Source organism: Colius striatus, chromosome Z (assembly GCF_028858725.1).
Source record: "Colius striatus isolate bColStr4 chromosome Z, bColStr4.1.hap1, whole genome shotgun sequence".
Lineage (NCBI taxonomy): Eukaryota > Metazoa > Chordata > Aves > Coliiformes > Coliidae > Colius > Colius striatus.
The window spans coordinates 48,238,428-48,264,791 of NC_084790.1; the positions used below are offsets into that span (position 1 = coordinate 48,238,428).

Genomic DNA, 26,364 nt, shown 5'->3' on the forward strand with positions numbered 1-26,364 from the left:
ATTCACTTCATTAAAGGCCCCGAGCCAGGGACAGTGATTTTGGCCGGAGGAGGCCTTGTCCCGAAGGAGGGGCCCTTTATCACTATGGCCGGAGCAGGCCCTGTCCCGAGGAAGGGACCCAATATCCACAGCTGCAACTGTGGGGAGGAACCCACGACAAAGCAGCTCATTAAACTTATGCCCAGAAGAGGCCTTGTCCCGAGAGAGGGACCCTGCAACTGCAGAAACTGCAACCACAGTGAAGAATCCACGCCAGAGATATTCACCAAGGACTGTGTCCCGTGTGAGGGAACCTGTATCGGCAGAAGCCACAGCTGCTGGGAACAACCCACACCAGAGAAGTTCATTAAGGACTGTGTTCTGGGGGAGGAACCCCGTGTTGGAGCAGGGGAAGAATGCCAGGAGTCGTCCTCATCCGAGAAGACAGAAGCGGCAAAGCCCATCTGTGAGAGACTGACCACATCCCCCATTCCCTGCCCCCCTGAGCCGTTGAGGGGGGAGGAGGTAGAGATATCGGGAGCAGTGAGCTGGGCCCGGGAAGAAAGGAGGGATGGGGAAGGGAGATCTTAAAGTGCTGGTTGTAATTTTCTCATCATCCTACTCCCTTTTTGCTTTTATTCCGTTCTGTTTCTTGTAGAACAAACTTTCCTACTTTCCTCTCTAAGTCGAGTACTGGAGTCTGTTTTGCCCAGAACCATAATTGGCAGTGAGCCCTCCCTGCCCTTGTCTCAATCCACAACAATCTTGCTTATCTTTTTACTCCCATTTCACTGGGGCCTCCGCCATCTTAACGAGGGTGGGGGTGAATGGGGGCATTGAGCGAGAAACTGTCGTGGTGCTGTTGTGCTAGCTGGGCCAAACCACGACACGGGGCCAGGCTGCGCTGGGCGGGGCCAGGCTGCGCTGGGCGGGGGCAGGCTGCGCTGGGCGGGGGCAGGCTGCGCTGGGCGGGGCCAGGCTGCGCTGGGCGGGGCCAGGCTGCGCTGGGCGGGGGCAGGCTGCGCTGGGCGGGGGCAGGCTGCGCTGGGCGGGGGCAGGCTGCGCTGGGCGGGGGCAGGCTGCGCTGGGCGGGGCCAGGCTGCGCTGGGCGGGGCCAGGCTGCGCTGGGCGGGGGCAGGCTGCGCTGGGCGGGGGCAGGCTGCGCTGGGCGGGGGCAGGCTGCGCTGGGCGGGGCCAGGCTGCGCTGGGCGGGGCCAGGGCCTCCGGCGGCTGTGACGCAGGGGGCGGGGCCGGTCGTCGGGCCGGAAGCGGCGCGGGGCAGGCCGGGCGGTGTCAAAGGCTCGCCGGCGGCCCCGCTGGGCGGGTGTTCCCTGCACTACCTCTCCCTTTCCCCGCTTCGGCGGCGATGGATGCCCGGGCGCGCGCCAGGCGCTACGAGAAGCTCGACTTCCTGGGGGAGGGGCAGGTGAGCCCCTGGGCCGCGGCGGGGCGGAGGGGAACTGTGCGCGCCAGCGCGGGTGAGCCCCCGGGGGCTCTGCCGGGCGCGAGGGGCCCCGCCGTCGGGGGCGCTCAGGTGGCCTCGGGGAGAGCCACCTTGTGAGGGCAGGGGCCGCAGCGCGGGGAAGCCCGGGGCTGCTTGCGGCCCGGCCCGGCCTCGTCGCGCTGACTTCACGCGTCGGTGGCGGGTAGCCGTGGTTGTAGGGCGGGAATGGGGGCAGACAGGCCGGCCGGCCCTCGTCGCCTGCTGACGGCAGCGTGTCATAGCCTCCTCCTGCGAGCAGGCCGTAGTGCGGGCAGCTTACCGGCGTAGAGGAGCGTGGCTCGGGGACCACTGAATCGTCCGCGGCCCCGTCGAGGCAGAGCCAGCCCGTGGCTGGCCGCTCGTCTCCCCTGTGGTCATGCCAGCCTCTCTTTCTCCGCAGTTTGCTACAGTCTATAAAGCAAGGGATAAGAACGCTAACCAGATCGTGGCTATTAAAAAGGTGAGTGTAAGAACATTTTCCTATTTAGCGGTCAAGTGTCCGGGAGAATGTATGTTCCTGTTTCTGCAGTGTTTTCTTTAAATGACCTAGTTAACCTATTCGTAATGGATGCCTGCCTTGCCCCGGGAGGAGAGATTGTCTTCTTTCTTACTATGTTTCTGCGTTTTGGAAGGATAACCTGTTGTGTAGAGATTTTGATTGTTTGTTAAAGTTACGAAGAAACAAACACCGCTCTCCCCGCTCCCAGCCACAAAAAGCAATGAACCAAACCAACACCCACTTCCAAACTTAAGACCTTGTTAGTCCTTGAGAATCGATTTTTTTTTTTTAAATCGTTTCTCCTGCTGTGCCTAATCTCCTTTAGTCCAGAGATGTTACTCACGGTTAAGTTCTTTAGAACTGATGGTAGTTTTTTGAGAGAGTTTGACAAAACTGGTATTAGAGCTGCAGCTTACCCAGATGTGTGTGTGGTCATGAACTGTTTCACTTCATACTATCTAAGGAGATTACAGGAAGTTTTTGTATTCAAAATAGGTATCAACTGTGTTTTGTGAGGGTTGAAAAGTGCACATTACAGTACTTTGGTTAGTTAAAGAGCCCACTTTACTTGGCGAGTTGATCCATATCAATAGTAAATAATTTTGTTTGGTAAACTAATCTCTTTTAGCATTATCATACTTTTCCTGTATGATTGCTACTAATAGCAGCTGTTGTGAAAAGCTTTTTTAAAAAAAAAATCAGAATATATTTTTCACTTTTGTCATCTCAGAGTATTGGTAGTGGGATTCTGGACTTGCAAATTTCAGGGCAATAGATGATTGAGGTAAAAGGACTTGAGTATGCTTATTTTACTACAACCGTTCTAAGACTCTCAATTACTTTGCCCTCATTTATTCCTGAGGAGAGGCTCATTAGTGGTATAATAAAGCTTTGTGGCTACAAAGCACTTCATGCTGCCAGTTTGTGTTATTTCTGTTTTCAGTTTCATCATGACTTTTTAAAAGCTTTTATGAAATATAATGCTGCGGACACATTTTTTTTTTTTTAAATAGGAGAAATAAAACCAAACCCAAAGCAAAACGCCAATCCCAAACCAACTGCAGCTGGTAAAGTGCTTCATGGTACAAGTACTTATTCTGTCTTGGAAGAGTAATGCTAAGGAGAGTATCTCCTACTGTTGGGACAGATGGCCTAACCTTACATAATTTGAAACATTTCTTTTCAGATTAAACTGGGACATAGATCAGAAGCTAAAGATGGTGAGTTTTGAAACAAATTTGTGCTACAGAAGCTGTGCTTTGTTTGCTTTAGTTTTGTTAATCAGTACATCAATTTCCTGTACCATAACTTGGCTGAGGAAAATGCCCTCAGCTCTAAGTATAAAGCTTAGTAGAGGATTGTTTCTCAAACTGCAGGGACAGAAAAAAGCAACAGAGATACCTATGTGTGTAATAGATGTCTAAATATGAGGATATAACCAATTAGTTTCTCAATTTAAGTGGAATACAAACATGAATGTAGCATAGATTAGTAATCTTTACAGCACTGCATTTAAAATACCTTTTTGTATTGATGCATCCCTATGCTTTTAAATATTTAAGACAGGTGAGAGTATTTACATTTTCAGATGTTTCCTTTTTGTTATTTTAGCTTTCCAGAAAAGTTGATTAAAAACACAGTCTTAAAACTCTGATCTTCTTGTGCATTTTTTCTGTGTTGCAAAATCAGCTGTACAGAGCAGCATCTTTTGATCATATGCTCTGAACATGTCTTTAGGCATAGAATCATAGAATGGTAGGGTTGGAAGGGACCTTTAGAGATCAAAATCCCAATATTCCTGGTCTTTTCTACCAGGCTCTGTAGTGCAGTAGAACTTTGTATATTTGTAGACTTCCATCCTTCAGGATCCTACGTCAAGTTACCAATGAAGAATGCTTGCTCTGAACTCTCCAATTCAGTTCTAAAGAAAGAATTTTTCAAGAGAAACTGAACACTTATCCCAGAGTCTCACAGTTGAGCCACCTGCCAGAGGGTCTGATCCACTTAGACTCATATCCTTTAAGGACAGTCTTTACTCTTGGCCTATACAGTGTTTAGCTGTAGTTCGAAGATGTTAAAAATCAGGATCATGTCTGGCTTCTGTGTGTTACCTGATAACCTGCCATACTCTTTTTTTAAATCAAAGGCTTTGCCTACCCAAAAGCCACCATTGTCAACTTGATTCCAAAACAGGTAACTAAAATAGACAAAGCTGGTGTGTCAAGCAACCCATGTAGCTTTGCCCAAAACTTAAGTGGAGTCTTACATATTGAATCAAATCCCAGGTTTTCAGAATACACTGTTTTCACGTCATGTGCATCTGAAACTCCCTGCACAACATACCACAGCAGTGTTTTCATACACGCTATCATCAGGGCCATCAGTTTTCATACAAGCTACAGATACCAGATCTTATTAACATTTTCAAATATGTTAGTGGTGGGTGTCAGGAGATTGGAACATCCTTCTTTTCTGTTGTAGCTAGCAACAGGACAAGGGGTAATGGGATGATGCTGTAACACAAAAAGTTCCATTAAATATAAGAAAAAACTATTTCACTGTGAGGGTGATGGAGCAGTGGCACAGACTGCCCAGAGGGGTTGTGGAGGCTCCTTCCTTGGAGGTCTTCAAGACCCGCCTGGACATGTTCCTATTGCAACCTGATCTAGGTGAACCTGCTTCTGCAGGGGAGTTGGACTAGATGATCTCTAAAGGTCCCTTCCAACCCCTACCATTCTATAATTCTATGATTTTTGAAGGAGGAATTGTTGCTTTACAAAAGTTATGGTTTGTTGCAGTGCAGTTGATGTGCCAAAGTGCACTGTTTTACTTTGTCCCCTCCCTCTTTTTTCCTCTATGAAGTTTGTCTATTGAAGAATTCAACCATGAGTGAGCAGATTTTGGCCACAGTACCTTTTATGCCACAGCCTGAGTATAGAAAAACATGTAGACCTTGCCTTACTAAATAATGCTACATAAAAACCAAAAGAGATTATTACGAGCTTTGCTACTGTGCCTTTTTCTGGAAATTAAGACACCCTGAGCTGATATTTGTAGCTTTAAAATAAAACCAAAGCTTATAGTACTCTAAAAAAGGTGATTGTGGTTTTTTTTTCTAGACTGTTGCTAGAACTCTTTCCCCCCCCCCCCCCCCCCCCCCAAAAGGGTGATATATTGCTTTATAATCTAAAACCAATTTCTATGGTGTAGAATTTGTTTGCTGTGGAAGAAAGCATATGTCCACTTCTGTTTGGCAGCAATCTACTTCAATAATGAGTGCCTTGCACTAGATAACAAACTGTTGAGTGCTGAGAAGGTAGTTTCTAGTAGTAAATCATCAGTGAGTAACAATGAAGTTTCTTTGGAGCTTAATCGAAAGTCTATACTTTTGTTTTCTCCTTATTTATTTTTTTTTCCCCCAATATAGGAATCAACAGAACAGCTCTCAGGGAGATAAAATTGTTACAGGAGTTGAGCCATCCGAATATTATTGGTGTAAGTAAAATGCTACTTCTAGAATCAGTTCTCAAATACTTATGGTACAGGCTCTGAAATTTAGTATTTGTTAGGTCATGGTATATGCTAATTAACTTTATTTGAGCTATATTTTCAAGCCCTAAATGGTCAGTAAAACAATTGTTACAGCAAAATACCTATTTCAGTAAAAAAGACAAAATAGTTTCTTTTGAAATCTTCTTGCCTTTTATCCTAGGACTCCGTGGATATTAATGGTGGGGAGCATTGTGAAAATTTAAAAACCTGATTTTCCGTGTCTGATAGACTTGCAAAAGAGTGTAGTGGTTATTTTACCTGATTGATTGTTTCACATGGAACTGGTGACAGCCAAAAGTAGGCTTTTGTAAGCAATGGTAAAGAGAGATTTGTGTGGGTTGTTAGGTTTTAGCGCTGATGTGTAAAACCTCTCTTGGAAGGACTAAAACCTGTATTCAGTTGCATTTGGGTTGACCTCCAGCTATAGATCAACAGCTGGAGCTAAATATATCTTAAAATTAGATAATGGTGATAACTGGATGGTCTGTGGTAAATATTAGAACAAATACAAGTTTACTAGATATTCTATTAAAGTCTTTCAGAGTCAAAGTATGGTTCTCTTCTGGATTTGGAACTTACTTTCAAAGTAGTTGCTTTAGCTATTGAAGTTGGAGAACGTTCATAGAAAGACAACTACAATGACAAAAGACATGGAGTGTCATTTTCATTAAAAAAGAGTCTGGGATTCCTCACTCTGGAGAGGAAAAGGTTGGGAATGGAGAGGTATACAGAGCCGAGTGGTAGGTGAAGTACATGCAGAACTGATATTTCCAAAACCCCACTGTACTAATGTAGTGGGTCTGGGACGGTAGTGATTTTCCACAGCAGTTTTTGCAGTGCTGTGCTTACTGTTGATATCAATATTATGACTACTTCTCACACAGCATCAGGGCCGTTCCTCCAGCATTCCTTCCCCCACCTTCACCAATAGCTGTGGGTGGGCATGATCTTGGGAGGGACCATGGCCAGAACAGCTGACCCAGGCTGACCAAGGAGATATTCCATACCATATGGCGTCAGCTCAGTAATAGAAACTGGGGGAGAGGAGCAGGAAGGGGAGGCGAGATTCATTTCTGGCCTTCCAAAAGCAACCGCTACGCGTACTGCAGCCCTGCTTCTCGGGAGGTGGTTGGACATCGCTGCTGATGGGAAGTAGAGAGTAACAGCTTTATCTGATTTTACTTCGCTTCCCACGCGCGCGGCTTTGCTGCTTCTTTATTAAACTGCTTTTATCTCAACTCACGAGACTCCCATCTTATTTTCCTGGCTTGCTGAGGAGGTGGGGGATAGAACAGTGTGGTGGACACCTGACATCCAGCCAGGTCAAACTACCACAACTGAAAATAAGAGGTGTGTTAAAGACACTTTTGTGTTGAGCAGTGGGGAAAGGGTTGAAACTACTTGACACAGTGTGTAGTGAATTTATCAAGTAGATTGCATGGGGCTTTGTAGAAGCAGTTAGCATCAGCAGTTCAAAAAGGAATTAGACAAATTTACGATCATCAGGTCCATAAGCACGTACTAAAGACAAGATTGCATACCTCTTAGCAGCCCTGATAAGACTGTTGAGGATATTGGAAGTGTAAGGAACGGGAACTACAAAAAGTGGCAGCCTGTAGGCTCACCTGCATAGTATCTCCTGTTACCATGGCTTCCTCAGAGGAAGGGCATGAGCACAGTCGCTGCTCTTGCCAGTGGTGGCAACAACTGTCTTGTAGTTGGGTAATTCTCATGGTCATTGTACTGAAACTGTGAGGAATGAGCCACATGTGAAGAGCATACCTTTCTGATCCCGAGGGGTGAATACCAGGCTAGATGGTCTGCTGTTTTTACTTGGCGTCGTGCTTGTGTTATTTGAGAATAAAAATTGATTCTGTCATTTTACAGCTTCATCCTAAAAAAGAGGCCTGTTTGGGTAGTCTCAAAAGAGTTTTATTTATTCTAGAAAGCTTGCTACAAAGATGAATATGTGCTTAAGAGTATCTCTAAAAGGAATAAAGCTGACACTTAAAATGTCTAAACATTCCATGTTTTCAGGAAGCAGATACACATCCTTGGGAAAACTTACTCTGGTTTCAAGAAAAGGTGGTAGTTTTGTAGACCAGCATAAGATGTGCAGTAGATCATATGTTGTAGCTAAAGTTAATTTTTTTTTTTCTAATTCTAGGATTGGAGGTACAAGTGTGTAAAGTGTTGTTACCATATTGAAGGGTGTTTTTTTGAGACTGATTTAAGAAATTGAACTGAGTAGGAATTGTTGTATTACAAGTAAAAAAAATTAAATCAATTCAGCAAGCTGAAAATCCACATCCAGACTACAGTGGTGTAAAATTTCAGAAAACTGGAAGTGTGAGGATATGCTTCACCATAATGTGTTTTGTTTTACAGCTTTTAGATGCATTTGGACACAAGTCTAATATTAGTCTGGTGTTTGATTTTATGGAAACAGATCTAGAGGTAAGTTTGGCTTTTTTCTTGAGAGACTATAATATTCAAGTATCTTCAAATGTTTTTTGAAAATTCTACTCAGGATTTAGCAGGGGGGTTGGACTAGATGATCTGTAAAAGTCCCTTCCAACCCCTAGCATCCTATGATTCTATGATACACTTGGCAGTGTTAAAAGGGTCAATTGATTTAGAACATGTCTTAAAAGTAATTTGGATAATTTGATAGTTATGTGAGTTCTCAGTGGATAATGCTTTTACTTTGAAATATTTGTCAGCATAATCTTACAAGAAACAAGTTATGGTTACTGTGTTCATTTATTGGGCTTCCAGTGAGAGTGTAGAACCTCAGTTTAGTGATCAGTATCTCAGTGCAATTGCTAGGCATAAATGTAGCCTGATACTAAAGTACAGTCAAATGATGATCTGGTACTAAAATCACATGTACCTGAACCATTCTTTTAAACGTAACAATGCTAGGTACTTGCAAATCAGCGCCTTACAGATGTTTCATTCTGCAAGTTGAAGTTGATTTGTCTGTGCAGAAGTTATTGTGTGAGAACTTGATGCAAGATTCTTTATTTTGGAAGACTCTCTTAGATGGCAACTCATGTGAGATCTGTATATGTATACAGAATACCTACTTTGGACTGAAATTAATGTAGTTGTGAAGTGAGTTCAATTACACATGTGATTAAGACTAGGACTGTCGCTTAAAATATTTTTAAAAGACGTTGACAGGCTTCACGAAACGTAAACAACTGCAAGACTGAGACATTTCTATAATTTTTTTTCTGATTGTGGTGATTTAGCCCTGGCTGAATGCCAGACATCCAGCAAGCTGTAATATCACTCCCTCTCCTAAACTGAACAGGAAAGGGAGAAATATAACAAAAGGCTTGTGAGTCAAGGTAAGGACAGGGAGATCACTCGGCAGTTAGCATCACAGGCAAAACAGACTCAAACTTGGGGAGAAAAGGGTTTGATTTATTAATGAACAATCACAACAGAGCAGGGAAAATGAGAAATAAAACCAAATCTTGAAACACCTCCCCCCACCCCTCCTTCTTCCCGGGACTCCCCTTCCTTCCCTCCAGCAGTGCAGGGGATGGGGTTGCAGTCAGTTCATTACAATTGGACTTTGCTGATACTTCTTCTCAAGGGTAAGCCTCCCTCCTCACACTTCCCAGTACTACAGTGTAGGGTCCCTCCCATGGGAGACAGTCCTTCATGAACTTCTCCAGTATGGATCCTTCCCATGGACTGTAGCTCCTCACGAACTGCTCCAGGTTAGGGCCTTCCATGGGGGCAGCTCCTCATACCCTGCCCCAACGTGCGTCACCCACCAGCAGAACAGTCCTTCAGGGACAGGCTGCTCCAGCCTGAGTCCCTCACAGGATCACAAGTTCTGACAGCAAACCTGCTCTGGCATGGGTGCATCTCTCCAAGAGTTCCCAGGCCCTGCCAGGAACTTGCTCCAGGGAGAGTTTCCCACAGAGTCACAGCCTCCTTCAGGCATCCACCCGCTCCAGCGTGGGCTCCTCCATGGGCTGCGAGTGGGTCTCTGCTCCCTCGTGGCCTCCATGGACTGCAGGGGCACAGCTGCTTCACCAAGGTTTTTACCACAGGTCACAGGAGAGTATTTCTTTCAGGGCCTAAGCCCCCTCCTCCCCCCCCTTTTCTACAGACTTTGGTGTCTGCAGAGGTGTTTTCACATTCTCACTCCCTGTTGCTGCTGCCATTTGGCAATGCACAGCAACTTCTTCCCCAACTCAAATACGTTATTCACAGAGGTGTTACTTCAGTCACTAATTGGCCAGGCCTGGGTCAGGTGCAGGTCTGTCTTAGAATTGACTGTCAATGGCCCTGTCAGCTACAGGGGAAGCTTCTGGCAGGTCTTTGTTTAAAAGAAGCCACCCCTGCAGCCCCCACCCCCCTGCTACCACAACCTGGGCCAGGCAAAACAACTACACTGATATAAATTGGTGAGTACACTTTCTAGGGCTTACATTCTGTTTAGTTAGTAACTATGTAACATCTAGAGCAGAAGAAGGTACACTGTACAAGGAGGAATTAATTACTCTGTACTGCATAATGCTGTGGTGTGTAGAGCATTTAACTGTATTGTATCACTCAGGCTGGCATTTGGTACTGCAGCCTGTCACTAGTTGGCATGTGCTGTATACATGAAATTTTCTATAGCCTTAGCTATTTTGTAAGTCTCAAAAAACTTAAAGTTTTGAGAAGGCCATTACTGACCTGGACAGCAATATTAACAAGTAGGTTGAAATGTATACATAGAATTTTAATGTAAAAAAATAAAGAGTGTAGGAAATGTAAGTAGATTTGTTAAAATATAGTACAGTGGTCATAGATCCAGGTCTTCTTGGAAACAGAAGAGGAAACCATTGCATTTACAATAACTAGATGCTTAGATTGCACAGAGCAAAAGTGAGTTCAAGTTTAGTGGCACCATTTTTGTGTGTACATCTTTGTCTTATAAGTTTGGGTATCAAATGTGTAACTGAGATAAAACAGTAAACTAGTTTTTCCTCCCATTTTCTCACTATTGTTAATGCAAAAGTTGATGTAGTATCCTGTGTGGATACTGGATTCTCTGCTGCAATTCCTGTTCTTCAGAATAGACTTACTTTTCTGGAAAAAGAGTGAGAGCAGTAGAGAATATGTGACTGCTAATTTGGACTTTGTCTTAAAGCATGAAATGTCTTTTGAGGTGAAAGAATGAAAGTAAGTTGATCTTGCATAATGTCAATAACTTTACAGGTCATTATAAAGGATACCAGTATTGTGTTGACACAGTCTCACATCAAGGCATATATGCTGATGACTCTTCAAGGATTAGAATATCTACATCAGCACTGGATTCTCCATAGGGTAAGCATGTGCTAAATTAACAGCCTTCATGCTGTAACAAAAGTCATATTTAGTAGAATTTGAATCTGATGAAGATAGTTTTGAAGTTCAAACGTTCTTAGTCCAGAAGCATTTGTGCTTCGCTGTTGGGGGACACAATAGCAGTGCCAGAAAGGTTAAGGAATTACTGGAGTGGTTATTTAGATATTTCTGTAAAAGTTTCTCAAGTTATATGTGACTTTGATTAGCACTGTGAATTGGGTCTGGCTGGGATTGATTGAACTTCTTGCACAACAGGTACTCTGGTACTGTGTTCTGTATTTGTGGCTAAAGCAGTGCTGACAACACACCGATTCTGGCTGTTGCTGAACAGTGCTTGTGCACTGTCAAGGCTTTCTCTTTTTCCCGCTCTGACCCTGCCCCAGTGAGTAAGCTAGGCAAACGGTGGAGAGGGGCACAGCTGGGAGAGCTGACCCAAGTAGGCCAGAGGGATATCACATGTCATCCGACATCATGCTCAGTAGTGAAAATGGGTAGAGAAAGGGGTTGGGTTTTTTTGCTTCCAAGGTGTCCGTTGCTTGGACAACTTGCTGGGCATCAGTCTGCTTGTGCAAGGTGGTCAGCCATTTCCACTTCACTGTTGTTTTTTGGGTTTTTTCCTTCGCCTGTTAAACTGTCTTTATATCACTCTCAGAGTTTTCTTGCTCTTCCTGTTTTCTCCCCTGTCCTGCTGAGGGCTGGGAGATGGGATGAGAGCAGAGTGAGTAAATGGTTGTGTGGGTGCTTCCCTGCTGCCCAGAGGTAAGGACATATCCACTGTAGCTGTATTAACTGTAGAAATCATGGAAGTAGTACAGTTTATTTGAAACATTTGCCAAGTCTTTTTATGACTCATTTGGGAACAATGCAGAACTGTTCTTGCAGCAAAGCTAAAACCTATCAAGAAGCAGGTTATTTTTTTTAAATTCTGCAACTTACATATGATAATATTCTAATGGATATGTTTAACTGTGGCTTTCATGTATGGTGAAATAGTTGGTTTCCTGGGTCGTGGGTTGGTTTTGGTTGTTTTGGTTTTTCTTTCTTCAGAATATAGACTTAGGGTAGAATCAAAAGCCTGCAGTTTAGAATACTCAGGGCATACCTGCCAGGAGGTTTATTATATGTCTGTTTTTGTCAACACTGACAAATTCTGTTCTTTGCTTTCTATACCAACAGGATCTTAAACCAAATAACTTGTTGTTAGATGAAAATGGGGTTTTAAAATTGGCTGACTTTGGCTTAGCAAAATCTTTTGGAAGCCCAAACAGAGTTTATACACACCAAGTAGTAACAAGGTAAGACATTCTGGTTTGTTTCTTAGAAAGTGGTTGTGTAGCTAGATTGTGTTTTGTAGTGTCTCTTTACATATGTAATGTCAAATCCATGTGTTAGAAGTTTGACATCTAGCTCATGTGATACAACTGTAGTGGCAAGAGCCTCATGAAGAAAATGCAAGAAAGCATTGTTTAGCAAAGTCCTCATAAGAACTGCTAGAGTGTGGATCCATGAGGGTTGTTCTGTGGTATGATACTCTTCTGAAATATATGGAAAAAGTAAGTATCTGCCAATGAACCTGACTTTCAGGGCAGGACCACTGTTACTTTCTGTTAATCATGAGCCTGAGGATCTTTTTTTTTTTTTTTTTTTTGTAGCTAGCCACATTACCTATGTTGAGACAAAAGCTTGAATCAGCTGAAATATTTGTTAATGTTGTTTATGGCATGCTTATTTAAACTATGCTTTAAAAAGCAGGACTGCCAAGTAAGCAAGGTATTTCCTTTTTGTCTGCTGTGATGCTAAAACTGTTCAAGCAAAGCTGGTTTGTTTTAGCACCTTTACTCAAAAAGCTGAAATGCTATAGTTGTTTCGAATACAGTATGTTTTAGATCGTTGCATTAAACTTGGTTGACCTTAGGTGATGGAAGTAGCTGCTTTAAACAACTGCTGTCATTTGTATTTCATTTTGCATAAAACTAGTCTCTGTACTTAGGACTGTTGGTATGGAGATTTTTGAAAGCTCTAAGGAATTCTATCTTTCTGTAATTTTTTCAACATAAAGTAGAAAGAATTTTGGTTTATAACATGCAAACTTGTCTGTTACTCTTTTTCTTCGTTTGCACATCTGCATTTCTGTTGCTTGCTAATCAGCTGAGTTGAAACTGTAGTTGGTTTGTGATTCTATGTGAACCTGTGATGGTGCATGCACAGTTTTGTGCAGTCTTTCTTAAACAAAACACTTTGCAGGGTAGAGTGCAGCTCTTCAGTGTCTGAAAAATATATAGGCAGAAGCAGTATCATCTTTGCAGTTTTGCATTACTATAATGTATAGTGTGTGACGTGAGCAAAGCCAGACAGGGTTTTTTTGTGGATTGGTTGATTTGTTTGTTTGTTTGTTTTTACCCAAATGTGCTTTCTTTCAGGTGGTACCGAGCCCCAGAACTATTATTTGGTGCTAGAATGTATGGTGTTGGTGTTGATATGTGGGCTGTTGGTTGTATTTTGGCCGAATTGCTCCTCAGGGTAAGGCTTCAAATGTAAGCATTTTCTTACCTGCTCTTTAGTGCATCACAACTTAAGATGTGGGCTCCCTCTGTCCTGCTGACAGCAGCAGGCAAAGGCAGTTAGTTAGGCTTTGATCACAAAGTCTCTTTTTTCTTGCACTATGTGCCTGATGCACAAGCTACAAGTCAAACTGGGCAAATATCCCCTTTTCTGTGTTCCAGTTAGTTTAAATGAGATGTGACACTTATTTCTATTCCAGTAGTCACTACTGTCCGTTATCCTGTGATCTCATTCCGTTGGGCTAACTGCTCCTCGTGTAATCCAGTAGCAATTTAAGTGATTTGAATATATATAAAACCTACCTTCAGGGAGCAGATGATGAAAGATCACAGCGACCAACAGACTTTAAACTGGCAACTGAGATGTAAAGTCTTTGCTCTCCTGTGTTTAGTTATTTTATGCTGATGTAGTGGTGTGTTTTTCTTATGTTTAGCTCTCTATTAAGTCAATGATATCAAGAAACTGTCTGAATCTATTTGGACATCTCTAGGAAGAGATGTGTACCTCTTTGTGGGCAGATGGTATACAAAGGTGTTTGGCCATGTAATTATAAGTGATAGCTCAAAGCTCCTCGCTAGAATTGAAGTTCTGAGTTGAATTTAAATGCTGTTGCCTTCTTCCAGGTTCCTTTTTTGCCTGGAGACTCTGATCTTGACCAGCTGACAAGGATATTTGAAACACTGGGCACTCCAACAGAAGAACAGTGGCCTGTGAGTCCTTTTGTTTAAAAAACTATTGTTTGTTCTTCTCAATCTTTGCATTTGACAATTGCCAAATGGAGCTATAGCTCTGTGAGATACATGGTCACCATATGGAGGAGACACTGTATAAGGCAATACTAGCCCCATATTTTCACCTCTTGCTTATGTGACTGTGTGAGGGAAAGGGCAGCTGTCTTGCCTTGACAGCATAAGGCCAAGACTGATGTTGACAGTACCCATCTCACTGGGAGGACCAGATGTAGAAAGGAGTCTGATCATAGAATGATGAAGGGTTAAATTGAGACAAGACAGTCAATAAGGTGATGTGTCAAGTAACCATCAGAACAGTGTGGGCCAAAAGCCAAGTACAGATCTTTAATATTGACAGTTAAAAGAAGTAAGAAGCCACTCAAAATGAGGATAACAACTGGATAAAGTAGTAGGATGTTCCATATCCTCCTAATTGTTGGAGGACAGCCTAAAAAGGATTCCTGCCAGCTGTGTTGGGCAATTTTTTTTTAAAAAAAAACTCTTTCCAGAATCTATCTGATCTCTGGTATAGTAACAATTTAAGTTTGTTGTGCTTGCTGCTTTGGTTGCTTCAATAGATGTAAATCTTCACATTGCAGAAATCATTCCATTGGAGAGAAATTCACACTGATAAGGGTTTGGATGATACAGTGGGTTTGAGGAGGGAAGTGAGAGGGGCTTGGAGATGTTGGAATAATACTACACTTGATAGCAATTGGAGCATTAGCTGCAAGGCCTACAGTATCAGCATAATGAGAAAATATAACAGTCATGCCACAAAATTGTTAATATAGGCATACAAGGTGCTGATTGTTGATGCACTGATGTGTTGGTCCCTTAACTGAGGTAGAAGTATCTCCCATTTGAATTGTTTACAATCCCACAGTTAACTGTCATGTTCTGTTCTTGGGTTATGGAGTTGTAATATAGTCTTGAAGGATTATATACATGGAGCTGTGGAGTTTTCTTCCTACCCATGTTAACCTACTGAGGTTCCATAAGCCAGATTTTTGAGTTTGTCAGTATGGTTTCAATACATTTAGTTCACTACATTCGAAGATGTATTCCAATATGCTGCAACTTGGGCTAAAGTTTTAACAGTGGGGTAACTCCAGTGCTCATGGATCCAGTAAGTTACAGTTGTGGTGCCACATTCCAGGTTGCAGGTTTGGGCTAAGATTTCCTCAGTTCCACCTGCTGCTGTCAGCTTATGAGTTCCATCATCCACTATCGCTTCTACCTTTCAGTGGTTTCTGCTCAGTTGTTCCACCTAGCCTCAGCCGTGGGGTGAGCAGAATGGGATCAACATGGCCCACACACAAAGTATGCAAATACTTTCCTAAATAAGGTAGCCCCTAATTCCTGTGATCAGAGTCCAGAAGGAGCATGCTTTCCAAGAAGAAAAACCACCAAGTGCAGCTGGATCAGCAGCTCAGGGATCACCAAGCACCATTTCCACTCCCCTGGACCCCAAGTTCAGATCTGCTAGTAGGCATGAGAGGTCCTAGATATTGATAGCATTTAATGCTTTTTAGGAGAAGGGTTAAGGCCTGTTGATGACTTGTGTTTCAGTCCCAGGAGAAATGTTGCAGCAAGGAATACAGAGAATGGACCATCTGACCTGTAAGGGACTTGAGCATGCTGGAATTTAGAGTGCCTAAAATCTGTGAAGGTTTTGTTTTGAGGAAGGAGTACATAAAATACAGATTGCAAGACAGCTTCAGGAATACTTTTGCGTGGCACACAAGAAGATGCATACATTCTGAGCAGGACTGGCATTTATAGGGAGGAATAGAAAGATCCCAATGTTATTTCAGAGATGACACTACAAGGGTCATACCTTATGCAACAGATTCACGTGTGAGTCTGCTGAGGAAAATGTTATTGTTATGCTGGTGGCAATACCAAGGGAGATCAGGAGTGGAAGAAACTTTCAGCTAAGACAAATAAACCATGAGCAAGGGTATGTCTTATGATGATAATGACAAAGTAAATGAGTAAAGGTGTACTGAATGCTATTCCATGTAAAAGTGTCCTTGGCCATTTGAGTTGATGGAGGTTTGGAAGAAGAGGTCTTCAATGTCTAAAACTTCCATCTATAGGAAGCAAGGCAAATGGTGTTGAATATTTCAGCAGCTTTTGGGACTGTCGGGTGAAGCAGAGAGGAGGCAGAATGTATGCTATGGTACTCAACAGTCAGATGTCAAGACCCATGTGTTGGGTTTGCCCACTGTCCAGATGAGGCTAGTATGCGGGGTGTGGATGTGAGTGACTACTTGCTATTCTTCCAGTCCTGTGAGAACGGAGGGAGGTTATGGCATCTGGGTCTTGGGTTTACAGGGAACTGCTGTAAACTAACAGGGCGTTGGAGATAGAGGAAATATTTATTGGAACCAGCAGGTGATTTTGTTCAGAAGTGCCAAGGTACCTTGCCTTGAACATCATGGAAGGTTTGGCTTCTGAGAAAGTTCGTTTCTGAGAAGTTGAACATGCAATTTTGGGAGATTTTTTTGGGCCTTATGTCTGTTAGGGAAGTCATATTTGGCTGGGACTACAGGAAGACCTCGGAGTGGTCCTGTGAACCCACAGACTACTGCAGTAAAGGGGAAAATGGTCCCCTCCAGTATATGAACTATGAGAACAGACATTTGAGCACATGTACCGATGAGGCACAATGTATTGTCGATGGTGACATCTAGCCCTAGTTTGAAAATCCATAGAAGCTACACCCTCTGCAGCACCTCAGAAGGACTGTTCATTTCTGACTAGCCTCCTGTGGTGCTTATTGGACCTCTAATGATCCAATTTGGTAGTGTAAGGCTGAGGTTTCCAGACTCTGGCTGATGGAATGGCAGGAAGGACACTTGGACCTTGATTTCTAATGGTACAGCGTGGGCTGTTGGTAGTAGCACTGAGAGCCAGTAACACTGATGCTGGGACTATGTGTTGCCTGCTTGGCAATGGCAAGGGCCAGGTGGACTTCTGATGTTCTGGGATAAGGCCCTTTTGCAGAAGAGGAGAGATTTTCTAACTATGGGGACACAGCAGGGTTTGGAGGTAACTGTAGCCACATCTTTAGGGAAACTGGAAGATAATAGAATAGGCACAGCAGGAAATACCTTTTGTGACAGCAGGGACCGTGTGAAGCTGCACCTTTAAGGCCAGTACCTACTGATGTTAATTGTCCCATGAGGGGACTATTTTTGACTAGTAGCCACCACCATGTCTCGGTGGGATAATAGGTCTTCATCTGCCACAGGGCCTACATCTAAAGCATGGCTAATAACCAGCCTAGCTATACTCTATTCTAAATCTGAGGGACTGGCCAGGGAATAGCGAGAGTCCTCAGTCATCTCAGGGCACTTCCCTTTGAACATAAGCTTGTTGATCCCTAAAAAATGGTCTGTGTTTTCTGGTGGAATTTATAGTCAGATTCCAAACCCCAAAGTGAGGGTCTGGGCTTCTGATTCTGAAATTTGGATAGTATTCCCTCCTCATATTTGCAGGCCAGACTAAGTAATAAACAGTAACAGATCTGTGATAGTACTTGCTTAATTTGTCTAGATGTACGTTTGTGTAAGGGCAAGTAGAGATAGTTGCAGTGCCTCTGTTAGCTTCATACTTGGCTTCTATAATTGATGAGATTCATAAGCCTGGTTGTGCTTCAAGAATCTGATGTATTGTTTGGATCCAATTGAACCAAATATTTTGTCCTCAGTCCTCTCTGTCAGTATGCAAAGCTTTATGTGTTTTTTGTTGCAGAAACTCCCTTTTCTCTAGCTTGTAGCTGCCGGTCAAGTTTTTCTCAGGCAGGTGGTGCCACCAGGGGGACCACGAGGCACTGATTTCTCCATGAAAGCCTGTGCACTTTCAGCAGGCAAGGTCAGAGCCTTGTCTTCAAACACACGCTGAGTATGTGCTTGTGCTAATTCTTATTGTAGGGAGACCACTCAGATTTTGGCTGCAGACAAGTAGTACTCAGTATTTCTGAGATGGTAAGCAAAGAGAAATAAGCAGATTAACTTCCCCTGAATGTGCTAATCTTTCTGAATTTCTGTAATTAGAGTAGCTAGGGTAAAGGGAACCAACAGGTACTGCCCTCTGTTTGAATCTGGTGTTAATTGGCAAGACAAACCAACCAAACAGGGCATCCACTACAAGGTTGAGGCAGGATATGATGCTGTGTACCGTATCCTACTTCTGACACCAAAGTGGCCCAGCCAAGTTGCAGGTTGAGGATGTGGTAACAGACACTAGACCAATAGTTTTAGGGATAAAAAGGTTTATCAAGAATAATAGTGAAGCAACGAATACAAACGAGTTTTATCGCTGTTTGGGTGAAGATGACAGTAAATCCAGTAAATCACTAATACTGGGCTAAACTTAATGTCAGGGTGCATGGTGACCTGTATAACCATGGTCATCGGGCATGCCGACAGGAAATGGGACATAGCTTCTTCAGACCAGCAATTTGGACCCAGCTGATGGGAACAGGGGGTCCAGAGTTCACTGATCAAACCAACCTCTGTGTAGTTGAATTGTGGAAGTGTTCTCTGGACACCACTTATCACATCCCACCACTGCTCCCTGTCTGTGCTGCTTTTCTGTTGTGTGAATAGCGCTTAAGTGCTGCAGTATGCCATCACCAAATGGAGCTATAGCCTACGGAGAAATACAACATCAGGCACTACTAGCCTCACACAGTTCTGTGGTTACTCTGGAAATCTAAATGGAATGTGTGAGGGTTCTTACAAGCCTTTGTTTGGAGAGGAGGAGTTCGGATTTAGGTGGCAAGAAAAAGAGGAGATCTGCTAGCACAACAGGTGATGCATTCCCAAATTTTCAAGCTCACACATTTCAAGAGTTGAAACGTTTACTGTCAGGATTATAACTGAGAACACTTTTCACTTCAGTGTTAATATTTTATTTGGTTGGGTAAACTTTACCGGACTGTGGTGACTGAAGAGTTTTAAAATACTTAACACTTAAAATACTATGTTTGCATAATTGTCTGTTACAAGATCATTTTTATTACAGAATTTGAATACAGGGGGACAGATTTCTTACATATAGGAGAAAAAAGTACACAATCTATTGTTTAGCTGCTTGGTGTATTTTCTTTCTCTCCTATTACTACTCAGAGAAAAAGTTTCTGTTGTACATTTCAAAAGCAAATTGAGATACTCATGATGATCAGGTAACTTTGAGAAGGAAGATTGTTTTATTAACTTGGGGAAGATGCACACTGTCTCTCTTGTGAATATTGTCTCTTCCACCACATAAGTCACAAAATTAAAAAAAAAGTTTACTTCATTGGTCTACACTCACTCCAAAGTTCTTTCATACTTCCTTTCCCTGTTAGCAGTTTCTAGTTTTGACCTAGTCATCACTAAAGCAAGGGGAGGACAGATAAGTTGGAAAGTGTGGAACAACTGTAACAGTTACTAAATAAAAAGTCTTTGTGAGCTGTTATTCCTATATTTAGTTTCTGCTGGTGACCAAGTATTAAAAAGGTGTTTCAAAAGATAATTTACTTCTACGGAAAGACAGCCATATGAAGTTCCCATTCTGTGAAAAGCTGAACTCTTGCTAACTTAAGTTATGCATTCCATTTTTGGTCTTTGTGTAGGGGATGATGAGCCTTCCAGATTATGTCACGTTTAAGTCCTTCCCTGGAACACCACTTCAACATATCTTCAGCGCAGCTGGTGATGACTTGCTCAATCTTCTGCAAGGCTTGTTCACATTTAATCCTTGCACTAGGGTTACAGCTACTGAGGTATAGTACACTTGCGTTATGTCCTTAGGTTCATTAACGTTCAGTTAATATCAGACAAATGTGCTTCAAAGCCAGTATGCCAGGTTTGAAATGAAACGTCATATAGCTCTGTCTATTAAAAACTAAAAGCATATTTGCAGTGTCTTAGAGAGAAAACTCTGAATAACACTGACTGATTATTGACTGATTATTGCCATTCCTAATGTAGTGCAAAGGGAGATGACCAAAAGGTCCGTGAGTCATGGCCTTCAAAGAGTCATTATATTTGACATTCAAAATTCAGTTACCTAAAGCTTGAAACTTAAAGTCTTACCATAGCATATCTTATTCCCTGCATTTAAAAGACTTTCATCCTTACTTTATGTAGCCTTGTTTTCAATTCAATTTAAACTTTTTTTATTATTAACATGAAATTCTTTGGTGATTTAAGCCACTGTTCTGGTCTGAATATCCTTTTCCATTATATGTGGGTGAAACTGAGATCAACTTAACTACTCCTTGATGGAGAGAAATTAAGGACTTTGAATCAAAACCTTTCAGAATGTCTTAGTTCAGAATATTGATTCCTGTTATGAGGAAGATACAACAGTTGGCAGTTTAAAAAAAATGTATTTCCATGACCTTACACTGTTAGGAAAGCATGCCAGAAACAGAGCTGTTCCTTTAAGGGCTCATTGCTTGTTAGAAGAGATTAGCAGATTCCAACCCAGGCAATTCATGCGTGTCTCTTTTTACTAGACGACTTTTTCAGAGCACATTCACCTTTTTTGGTTGTTTTTTTTGGTCACCATCTTAAAGCAGTGTAAGTTTTTAAATAATCAGTTCTACTATGCTTTGGATACCTCTGCCCTAGTTTGTATGCATGAAGATATTTTATAGGTTTACCATATTGTAGGATGACTATTTGAATATCAAATAGATGTGGTTTGGTTTTTTTTTTTCTATTTTAGCATTTTTTTGACAATGACACAGTTTAAGGCAGGAAACAACTTGCATTTAGTGTATTGGTTTGATTTATAGTTGACATTTAATACCATGTAACCAACATTAGCAAGAGTAATGATTATTCACAAATCAGCTTAGCCTCTTTTCCAGGGAAGCTGTGGAACTCCTAAAATTTAAAGCAGAGTATGTAAGCCCACTACATGAAATTTACCCTACTCACTTGTGTTTGTCTTCTGCTGTATTTCAAACTACATTTTCCTTCACACTTTACAGTATAAAAAACTGCACATTTCTGGGAAATTTTGGGAAAAGACCTACTGTTAAAAGTAGCAAAACAGATGGTGTCTAGATCCTAATCTGATGAAGACTTTTTTCTTTATCTTATTGTCTCATCTCTCATTTCAGAATGTAAGCTCTTCAGAGCTAGAAACTTGCTGTTTGTGCAAGACCTCCTGCAATGTAGTCTGAAGTTTTCTTAGGATGTCTGAACACTAGTTGAAAGTAACAGTTTGCAATTACCTCTTGTCCCACAAGTGAAAGTGTGGTGGGTAGTCCCTGAGACCACAAAATCTTTATTTGCCCCAAGGACAACCTTCTAGTATGAAACTGTTCAAATAGTTTTGAAGTCTGACTTCCAAGTGCTTTATTTCATCATGACCTCTGTAAAGATGGTGTTCTGACGCTTTTACTTGATTATTTTTCTTCCATTATCATTAAGGCATTGAAACAGAAGTATTTCAGTAACCGACCAGGACCCACTCCAGGAAATCAGCTTCCAAGACCCAACTGTCCCGTGGAAGCTGTAAAGGAGCAGCAAAATGCACTTTTTAGTTCAAAAAGGAAAAGAACAGAAGGAATGGATCAAGGTAACCTTTTAATGTTTTGCTTGTTTTAGAATAGGAATTACAGACAATGACTTTGTTCTGTGTTCCAATAGAATTGTTACAAAAAAAGGTCTCTTAGCAATCTGTTAGAAAAAATACCTAATTCCATTAATTTCTGTAATGGAGTGTGGTACCACCCTGTAAGTTACAGGCTATTATGGTGCCCTTTATATTTTCCTGAGGCATCTTAACTTAACTTTACATCATTTAAAACAAAAAAAGAGGGTGAGTGAAAGAGGAAAACACAGCACATTATTCTTTCAAATGACAGACTGGAGATGTAAATAAAGTTTGAAAGAGATTTCTGCTCCCTCTTAGACTAAGCAAGTTAACTGTTAAGACTGCTCTGAGTAAGGAAGATTAAGCATATTTCTGTGACACTTCTCAAAGCCAAGCCTCTTCCCTGATATTTACTTCTATATGGAACATCCAGTCTTTCACAAGCACTAAGGATTTAAGTCCTATGACTTGACACTAAATTACTCCAGCCTTCTAGTGAGAAGCAAATATTGGTTCTTAAATTTGGAGCTAGTGGTCTTAACAGCTGCAATATGCTAGGTAGCAACTGCCAGATTAGCATCAGCTTTTTGTTTTTGTCAGTATGAGACTCTGTTGTGATACAAGAGTGATATTTTTTTGGAATGCAGATGCTTCCACAAAAGTGCATTACCCCTTGAATTCAGAGAGACATCTACATTATTGGAGTTTAACTTACTTTTAATATCTTAAGATTCTAATGTCAAAAGTGCTCATTTTGGACCTCACGGGTCAAATGGTAAGTTATCATAGCTTAGGTAATTAAGTTTTTTTAGCTCCCTTTGCAAGGACTGTTTGAGGGTCTGCAATTAGTGCCTTGGAGTACACACCCTAAAATGTGCCTGTTATCTAAAAGACGGGCAAGAGGAACAAATACTTTGTAGAGTTCTGTAACTTAAACATTTGAACATTAATTTCTTTAACATCTTCCCAAAAATCAGCAAGAGGAAATCAGAGTTGTACATTAAATGCCACAAGTTCTGAGTTTTGCTATCACTAAGGCCTTTACTAAGTGTGTTACTTTTTAAGCCATTTGAGTAGAAAAAGCAGTTTCATTTCCACTAGGTGGAAATGGAAACATAAAAGATTTTCTGATGTGGATTTTCTATTATGTTCTGTTACTGGCTTAGATGAGCTAACAGAACCAGAGGGTCTGACAGGTAGATCCTCTGATGCCAATGAATATTTAAGGAGAGAGACGATGTTAGAGCTGTTGTTTTGAAGAACAATACTACCATTTTTGTTAAAATATGAAGATATGACACACAGCATATTTTTAGTCCTGTTGAGGGTGGAACTGGGCAAAAGTCATTTCAAGTTCCATCCCCTGAAATTCTTGGGCTGCCTGTACTTGTGTCCTGCACATCTCTTTCCTTTAGCGCTGCTGAGGTAGCACTCTGGAACTGAAGTGATTACTAATTGGTATTGTGTTGGTACTAATTGGTAATCTTGGCACTGAGGGTTCCTTCCAGGAGAGAGAATCTGTGCCATCCCCTTAAGTGCTGCTTTTCCACCAGAACAAAGCCCTGTAGCCTGTGGGGCATGATCACCAAACTTAAATATATGCAGTGAGCCGTACTTCTCAAAAGACAATCTCTTTATTGTCAGAGAAAGCTACCACTAGATGTATGATAGTCTGTGAAAAGTATTAAGCATACATTATTTCTAGCTATTGCTATTATTAATTTCTGACCAGTGAGGTATTTGGAGACACTACAATGACAACATTGTCCATCTTCTCTACCCTGTCAAACAATCAAAAGCTTCAGTCTTTCCCCAGGACACCAATTTCTAGTTCTGTTAGTCTGCCTTTCTATGAAAGTGTAGGTTTGTAAAACAAAGAGTATTAAAAAAAAAAAACCACAAAACTTTTTCCTGACTTAACACCCTATAAGAGACACGGTAAATTTCCAAACTATTCTACGCCAGTCTGCAAAAAACAAACCCACGTTCTGTTCGTATCTGAGGTTAAGAATTTGTATTGCTTGGGCATTTGTTTAAAGTTCCTGGGTGTGATTCAACGTCAGTGTATTTTAGAGGAGACCTCTGCCTACAGGGCAGGCAAAAGCTGTGGGATCCTCTCATAGTAAGCTTTATATCCATCCCAGAAGGCAGCTACGGTGTATTCTACCTACATTATCAGCATATGAAAAAATGGGACAACAAGATTTGGAAGAGAACCAGAAGAGTAGTGCTGCGCTCACCATCTCTACAGCTGACACTAAACATAGTTGAAGAATGAGGCAATGAATAAAAGGGCTGATGTTAATTCCTGCAGACAGCTGATTGCTGGGTAGTGACAGCACGTGAAGAGAAATCATTTAAAAAGAGTGTACGTGTGGTGGGCAGGGTTAAGCCTCAGAATAGCTTACTGTTCGTAGATTTAAAAGTAGAATTGACTGGCTATCTTATATCCTCAGAGAGAAATGCATTTATCTCAAATGCAATTAACACTTAATAATAGGGCTTGGGACTCCAAAGGAGTACATCTACTGGTTCAAGTGAGCTTTGATTGTAGCACTCTTCCTAGGTTCATTGGAAAAAACACTGCCACTGCATTAAGCAGCTTAGAGCAGGCATATCTCAAGGACAGGGTAATGCAAATACTAAAGTCAAGAGGATAGGGCTGGATCCCTTTACTTTTAATAACAATGTGATTTACACTTTTCAGGCTTACCAAAAAAATTGATTTTTTGATTGCTATGGATGGTGGATGGCAATGAGTGAAAATGCCCCGAGTCCCGACAATTGGAAAAAGTCACTGTAATACTCACTGGATGGTTATTTTTTAATCTTATTTTAATGTTTTCCTTACTGAAACAGAGGATTTAATCCTACCTTTTTTTTTAATAAAAGCATTTTTCATTAAAACAAGATTATATTCTCTAGTGTCCTGTGTTGTTACTTCGACTCATTCTTTGAAGTAGAAACTGTCAGAACTGCTGGCTGGCTACAGATTTACAGACTTATTTTACAGCACCTTTACGCTGGATCACATACTCTTCTGGATAGATGCACACCCTGAGGAGCAAAACTATGAATAACATCCTTCTCTTCTGAACCTAAATGTGCATATGATTGTTTGCCAGCCCTGTAATAAACATTGGGGAGAAAAACTATCATTGTAAGGGAAATGCAGAAGATTTTCTTTGTTCCAGTTATTAATATGCTAGTGTATTAAAAAGTGAGTGCAGGTATTGGGCTCAGCTCTGCTTGCTGCCTGATTTCCAGCATGGCTGTGAAACAAGCCAGTAGGTGCTGTTGCCATTGTCATTTTCCCACCTGTGAACTGCTTTCAGTATTCTGTTTTCTAATGTTTATGACAACTGTATTAGGAGAAGACTTCAAGGCTTGCAGAGTAACCATCTTCTTGGTCCTGGGTTATTTCATTTTACTGCTACCTTAAGCCAGCGTGAGGTATGCTGGCCTTGTAAGGGAGAACAGCTACTAGTCTTCCCGTACCCTGCTCTGTTCTTTATTGGTTGTTGGCAGTTGAAAATAAAACTTGAATTTCCTACTAAGATCTAATTGACAGTGTAGAGAAAATTTTTATCAAATAACGTTAGTTGCAGCAATTTTTACTGTGTGTTATCAAACAGCATCATCCTGAAAGCAGGCTGGGGAATTAAAGAGAACTGTAGTTCTCATGGGTATATGTGCAAAAATATGTTAATCTGAAGAGGGAAGATTAAGAGTACTGTAAACTTTTTTTGCATTGAGCTTACCTAGGACAGTATTCTGACTGGACTTCAAAGCCTGGAAGCCTTCAGCCCCTAAGAAAGATATTGCATTTTGCAGGGAATATCCTAACTATTGGGCATAACACATGCATGACAGTGACAATTTTAAGTGCCCATCGGCTCTACTTTCAGAGTAACACCATTCCTTTGTCAAATGCTGTCTGTGCCTAGACAGTATCTAGTCGAGCAAGTAGCAATCTCTAAGCTCTGATTGGCAAAAGCTGTAGACTCGGTAATGAGTGAGATGGGCAGTCAGTGTTTGAATGTATAGAGCATTGTTACTGTGTAACTAGTGGAGTTAGAGAGGGGCTCTTCTTGTGACCGAGGCTGCTGTCTTGTATGCCTTGAGTCATGTGATTACCACAGCAGATGCTCATAAAATAGCAATGCTTCTGTGTAAGTTCAGGAGCTGCTCCTTTCCAGCTCCCACACTGCAGTTCACTTGGCATACTCTGCACTGTGTGTATGGTTGGGGCCTGTCATATACCATGAAGATGTACAGAAATCATCGAATCATAGAATGGTAGGGGTTAGAAGGGACCTTTAGAGATCATCTAGTCCAACTCCCCTGCAGAAGCAGGGTCACCTAGATCAGGTCGCATAGGAACATGTCCAGGCAGGTCTTGAAGACCTCCAAGGAAGGAGACTCCACAACCCCTCTGGGCAGCCTGTGACAGGACTCCCTCGCCCAAACAGTGGAATAGTTTTTTCTTATGTTGAGGTGAAACTTGAGTTCATGAATGAAGCCACCTGCATTTGGCTGAAATTTCCTTGTTCTTAATGGTGGTGGTGTGTATAGATAAAGTGTGTGTA

The 26,364-nt window shown here is 41.9% G+C and overlaps 1 protein-coding gene across 3 annotated transcripts; it reads left to right on the forward strand.

Annotated features, from left to right (window-relative positions):
• Window positions 1-1,241: 1,241 nt before the first annotated feature.
• On the forward strand, window positions 1,242-24,695 carry CDK7 (cyclin dependent kinase 7). Of its 3 annotated transcripts, none has more exons than XM_062018999.1 (12): window positions 1,242-1,405; window positions 1,863-1,922; window positions 3,148-3,181; window positions 5,389-5,456; window positions 7,902-7,970; window positions 10,743-10,853; window positions 12,051-12,169; window positions 13,295-13,394; window positions 14,060-14,146; window positions 19,797-19,946; window positions 21,610-21,757; window positions 24,483-24,695. In XM_062018999.1, the coding sequence occupies exons 1-12, from the start codon at window positions 1,346-1,348 to the stop codon at window positions 24,506-24,508; spliced, it is 1,032 nt and encodes a 343-aa protein (XP_061874983.1). In that variant the 5' UTR covers window positions 1,242-1,345; the 3' UTR covers window positions 24,509-24,695. The 3 variants fall into 3 exon arrangements, with proteins under 3 accessions (XP_061874983.1, XP_061874984.1, XP_061874985.1); XM_062019000.1 differs by lacking the exon at window positions 1,242-1,405 and adding an exon at window positions 2,975-3,049 and having other exon boundaries at window positions 1,859-1,922; XM_062019001.1 differs by lacking the exon at window positions 1,242-1,405 and adding an exon at window positions 2,975-3,043 and having other exon boundaries at window positions 1,859-1,922.
• Window positions 24,696-26,364: the final 1,669 nt, after the last annotated feature.

Bases quoted from the DNA above. Each gene is read 5' to 3' on its own strand.
- CDK7 (XM_062018999.1), top strand. From the start codon at position 1,346: ATGGATGCCCGGGCGCGCGCCAGGCGCTACGAGAAGCTCGACTTCCTG. The intron at 7,971-10,742 runs GTAAGTTTGGCT...ATAACTTTACAG, and splicing joins TTATGGAAACAGATCTAGAG to GTCATTATAAAGGATACCAG. The intron at 14,147-19,796 runs GTGAGTCCTTTT...GTCTTTGTGTAG, and splicing joins CAACAGAAGAACAGTGGCCT to GGGATGATGAGCCTTCCAGA.